General features: G+C 58.2%; 1 protein-coding gene across 1 annotated transcript in view; it reads right to left on the bottom strand.

Annotated features, from left to right (window-relative positions):
- Nucleotides 1-5,038, bottom strand: part of CCDC63 (coiled-coil domain containing 63) — a 21,169-nt gene extending 16,131 nt beyond the window's left edge. The window contains exons 1-3 of the mRNA XM_004611173.3: nt 4,965-5,038; nt 1,756-1,945; nt 36-155 (exon numbers count right to left, since the gene is read on the bottom strand). Coding sequence (XP_004611230.2) covers nt 36-155; nt 1,756-1,945; nt 4,965-5,023 — 369 coding nt within the window. The 5' untranslated portion in view covers nt 5,024-5,038. The remainder of the gene's footprint in view (nt 1-35; nt 156-1,755; nt 1,946-4,964) is intronic.
- Between the last annotated feature and the right edge of the window lie 456 nt (nt 5,039-5,494).

Raw genomic sequence — 5,494 nt, 5'->3', positions numbered from 1 at the left:
AACTACAGGGAACATACAAGGTTTGTCTTACATACAAGATGTAAACGGGTCTCCAAAGTCTGAATCTGCTTCTCCAGCTTCCGGGGGTCGTTGGCCTCCTCCAATTTCGAGTCGGTCTTTTTTTGGTTGAAAATTTTTTGTTCCGTCTCATCAATCTGAGAGAGAGTGAGAGAAAGCCCAGCTGTGTTGACATCTGGAGGGGAGTGAAGGCCACAGTCCACCAACTGCACTGCTTTGGTCTTCCTCTGCCCGTGAACAGAATTTTAATTTCTCTGTCGGCGGCTTGTTGCGTCCTGCGTGGCTCAGTCTGGCGTCTGAAGGTGTGGATCTGCGTGAAAAACTCACACACCTGCACGTGGAAATTCCTTACCCCAAAATGGCAAGTCCCCCAGGAAAGGCACTGCCCCTCCCTTTCCCAAAGAATCTTCTGTAAGTTGGGGGAGTCTGACCTGGCCCTTTGCAATGAGGGGACACTGTGGCATTTAATGGGGGGGGGGTCCCCAGAAGCCAAGCACGCTCAGCAGGAAAAAGCAGCAGACAGCCAAGAATTGACTCCGCCGGTGGCTTTTCCCTGCCCGGATGACACGCAGATGTGAATCCACTGGGAAATCGGCTTTCCCTGGCGCCAGACTGGCTGTGTTTCACAGGCACCCATCACTCTGCATCCTCCCCACTGGACAGCACCCAGGAACGCGACCCCTTTATTCACCCAGAGGAGGCTCTTGGCTCCAGAACTTTCCCAAGAGCTGGCCACAAGAATTAGAAACCACATCACCAGCTCAACCTGGATTGTCTTCTTGAACTCGGAGGCCCAAGGCCAAGCCAGCCTCAATTCTGTGTGTCCCTGGCACCGGCCTCGCCTCAGCCCTGGGCGCCGCCAGGTGTGGCCCCCGAACCAGGGCCAGGCCTGTCCTTCGTGAAACGCTTTCCCCGGGGCCCTGCAGAGAACCACTCTGGCCAGGAGCCCGGCAAACACGGGAGGGCTTGACTTCCCGCGGACACGCGTGTCCTGAGACACGGGATTCGGAGAGCAAGGGAAGCGCATCTAGAGGGAAGAGCCCCTGTGTGTCGGAGGGACCCCGGGCCAGGGGGGTGGGAGCCGGTGAGTATAGGGGGGCGGGGAGCCAGCCGGGGGCAGAGGCTTCCTGCCACAGGAAGGGACGGTGGCACTGCCCAGCCGCTGTCTCCAGCTCTTCCTGGCCCTCCCGTGGGTGGGGACGTTAACTACTAGGGCAGTGCCCGTCTGAGGAGACTGTGGCCAGCCCGCGAGCCGTCAGCACAAGAGCCCCATGGCACTGCCAGGAGGACCTTCCATTGCGAGCACCAGACCCACTGGGTCTCCAGCCCAGAGCCTGGCAGCGTCCAAGGTGGTGTCTGTCCTTCAGCTGTCCCCGGCCAGCAGCTCCGGGGACTGACGGCAAATCCAGAAGTGGCAGTGTCACAGAACTGGGAAAAACTTCCCGGGGTGAGGCCAGACCAGGGGATGTTTGTTACTGCAGACGGTGTTCACCGATGCTGACGGGACAAAAGGGGGGCTCATTCGAAGTGCTGGGTGGGCCCCGAGCCCCCCAGTGGAGACCAGAGCGGGGACCCCAGGAGAGCACAGCCAAGGTTAGAAGGTGGGCTCGGGGGTGGATCCTCAGAGCTGGCCTGAGGCATCCTGGGTAACCCCCCCTCACACACACACACACACACACACACACACACACACACACACACACACACACACAGGCCTGTGGGCACAGGCGCGCCCACCTTCTGGTTCAGCTGCTCCAGGAACGCCTTCATGGAGCTGATGAGGCCCTCGTAGTCCTCCTTGGTCTGCAGCAGGAAGCGCAGCTCTCGGTAGTTTTTCTCGTTCAGGTTCAGGTTCCGGGAGGACTTGACGAGACCCAGAAGCAAGGTCAGTTCATCCTTCTCCTCCTGCAGGCTCTTGATCTCCTTCCTGCCAGGCAAGGGGCGGCATTAGCCCAGACGTTCCCCTCCCAGCCGAGCGTCCGGAGGCACCTGACGGGCTGAGATTCTGGTCCGACGGACGATGACAAGTGACAGATGTGAAGAACTTTGCATATAAGTGGGTCAACATGGAACGTATCATGCTAAGTGAAATGAGTCAGAAAGAAAGGGACAGACATAGAAAGACTGCACCCAGCTATGGACTGGAAAATAACAGAACAGGAGACTGACACCCAAGAATAGTAGACATAAGTACCAAGAGGAACAGGAGACTGACACCCAAGAATAGTAGACATAAGTACCAAGAGGTGAGCTCCATGCCTTGGAAGCCGGCCTCACGTGTGGGGGAAAAGGCAGCTCAGACAGAGAAGGGACCACCAAGTTAAATGCGGTTGGAGGAAGGACCCGCTCGGGAAGGGAGATGCGTGCTGACAGTACACTATGGATTGAACGCGATGGCCACTCAATACCCCTGTTGCAAACCACAGCACCCAAAAGGAGAGAGAGTACAAACGGGAACGCCCTGCCACAGAGGCGGGGTGGGGTGGGGGGATGGGATTGGGGGGTGGGAGGGATACTGGGTTCATGGGTGGTGGAGAATGGGCACTGGTGGAGGGATGGGTTCTCGAACATTGTATGACGGAAACACAAGCATGAAAATGTGTAAATCTGTAACTGTACCCAATATTATTATTATTGTTAGTGATTCACTAACAATAATAATAATAATAATAATAATAATAATAAAAGAAGAATGCATCAGAACTAATGTTAGAAAAAAAAAAAAAGAAGCCCGGGTGAGGCTTCCCCACCTCCCCGGCCTCCCCGCACCACATCACCACCTTCCAAGTCTGGCGAGGGGAAATGGGAGCCCCAGGTTCAATCCTGGCTCTGCACGGCCCCTCGTGCCTCGCTGGGCCTGGTCACCCGCGCCCAAAGCAACAAGAACAAGAACACCAGCCTGTCCGAGGGCGGCTCCGGGCAGTCCTGGAGAGAGTGGGGCCAGGATGCTGCCCACTGCCCCACCACTGTCCCGCAGACAGAGCAGCGACCCCACACCGCGGGCCTTTACTCCGGGCGGAATAAACAGTCAGCACTGGCGCTCCCTCGAGTACTGCGCCCGACACGCCGCCCTGGCTCCGGCCCGGTTTATGGTTTACATGATGCTCTGAGTCACCATCCAAAGTGCTTCCCAGGGGCTGGAGTGATAGCACAGCGGGGAGGGCGTTTGCCTTGCACGAGGCTGACCCGGGTTCGATTCTCAGCATCCCATATGGTCCCCCAAGCACCGCCAGGGTAATTCCTGAGTGCGTGAGCCAGGAGTAACCCCTGAGCATCGCCGGGTGGGACCCAAAAAGCTAAAAAAAAAAAAAAAAATTAAAAAAAAAAAACAAAAAACAAAGTGCTTCCCAGAGGGGACAGTACTGCCTCCAGGGGGCGCTAGGCAGACGTACGGGGAAAGGGAGAGGCAGCCGAGGGTAACATTTGGAGACGCTCTTTGTTCAATGAAGGTAAATTCCTCTTTTCTCTCCTTTCTTTGGGGCCACACCTGATGGTGCCCGGGGCTCGCTCCTGGCAGGGGAGACCACATGGGTTCGGGGGACCAAACCCCAGAGTGCGTGCCACAGGCGAATTCTCCCCGTGTCCCAAAAAGCTAAGCTCTTTTGGGGCCGGAGCAATAGCACAGTGGGTAGGGCGTTTGCCTTGCACACGGCCGACCCGGGTTCGATCCCCGGCATCCCATATGGTTCCCCAAGCACCGCCAGGAGTAATTCCTGAGTGCAGAGCCAGGAGTAACCCCTGAGCATCGCTGGGTGGGACCCACAAAGCAAAATAATAATAATAATAAAATTAAATTAAAAAGCTAAGCTCCTTGAGGCGGGGCTGAGTAATGTGACCTTTCCCAAAGGGGGACGTTGGCCAGATCAGGCTGGGCCTGCGCCGTTCACCGCCCAGCCTTCTGCGCAGGTGCCAGCTGCTCCCTCTCGGACGGGCAATGCCTGTCCATCGGTGGCACTTTCCTGGGAGACACTTGGTCTTGTTCTAACAAGTCCTCTCCGTTTTCCGAGAGGGCTGCCAAGCACTGAGAAGAGCAACCTTTTGCGCCCCCCGTGGGGTCTGAGTGGGCTGAAGCACAGACCGCCCTAAGAAGCCCCTCTCATCCCGCGTCACCTAGCGGCCAGTTTCCGTCCGTGGAGACATTATAAATGTAGCTAAGAAGCTCCGTTCCCCTGGGCCGGGGCGATACACAGCGAGGAGGGGGCTGGCCTTGCGCACGGCTGACCTGGGTCCGATCCCCAGCATCCCACAGGGCCCCACGAGTACCGCCAGGAGTAACTCCTGAGCACCGCTGGGTACACCCCGTTTAGAGAGAAGAAGTTCCGCTCAGCTGGAGGGAATCTAAGAGGCCTGTTAGAGGCTTTTCAGCCTGGGAACCAGCCTATTGCTCAGATACAGACTTCTTGCCTGTGTCAAGTCCCCCAGCTTGATATTCTCAGTTGTATCCTCAGGCACGTGCCACAAAGTCACACAAAGGGGGCCCAAGGGTGCTCAGAATGTCCCCTGGGGTGTATCCACCAGGCAGTGACGGCCCCTCCCTGTGCACTCCCCAGCTGGCGGCCACTGAACACGTCAGGCCCACACTGAGCCAAGCACTCTCCCGCTCCCGGAGCTGAACAGCACAGTCTTCCTGCCGGGAGATAGTCCAGTGGGTCGGACATTTGTCTTGCACGCGGCTGACCCAGGTTCGATCCCCGGCATCTCCTAGGGTCCCCGGAGCACCGTCAGAAGTGATTCCTGAGCGCAGAGCCGGGAGGAACCCCTGAGCATCGCCAGGTGTGACCCCAAAACAACAACACAGAATGACAAAGGCCACCTCCTCTCGGTGTGGCCCTCTCTAGGTCCAGAGTTGGGGCTGGTCACCTCCCAGGACCGAGTGTTGGGTGCCCTGCTCCCGTGGGTGCCCGGGGGGTGCGTTCCCTGGCTGCCCTGTGCAGCCCCCCACTCACTGCTGGTTCAGGAGGGTCTTCTCCGAGCGCAGGAGGGTGGACTTGCGGCTCTCCGCCATGTTCTTCAGCTGCTGCTTCATTTTCCGCAGCTCGGCCTCCTCCAGCTGCTCCCTGGCTTTCTCCAGAAGCTTCTGGGACGCCTCGAGTGTCTTTCTCCGGTATTTCTTCGACTGGGTGAGACCAGGGTGTACCACGGGTCAGGGGGCGAGAAAAGCTCCCATGCCAGCTTGGGGGTTGGGGGCGGGGAGAGGCAGGAAGGTGCTGGGGGCAGGACTGGAGGGCAAAGCCCACCCGGGGGTCCTATCAAGAGCTCCTCTGCCCCAGGGAAAGCGGCCCCTGAGTCGCCTGCACCTCATTATTGCATACACAAGAGGGGGCCTCGCTGTGTGACCTTGGGAGGGCCACTGACCCTCTCTGTTCCAACAGTCCCTCATCTTGCCAGCATTAGACGGGCTGCTGGCTGTGGAGAGGACGGGCAGGGCCGGCCGCCACCTACCGACATCCTCAGCACGTCCTGTGCGCCCTCTTCT

The sequence above is a fragment of the Sorex araneus genome, chromosome 9, assembly GCF_027595985.1.
Source record: "Sorex araneus isolate mSorAra2 chromosome 9, mSorAra2.pri, whole genome shotgun sequence".
In the NCBI taxonomy this organism is placed as follows: Eukaryota; Metazoa; Chordata; class Mammalia; order Eulipotyphla; family Soricidae; genus Sorex; species Sorex araneus.
Note: the sequence above shows the minus strand (reverse complement) of the source record. Positions and strands in the feature narration are given on the sequence as shown.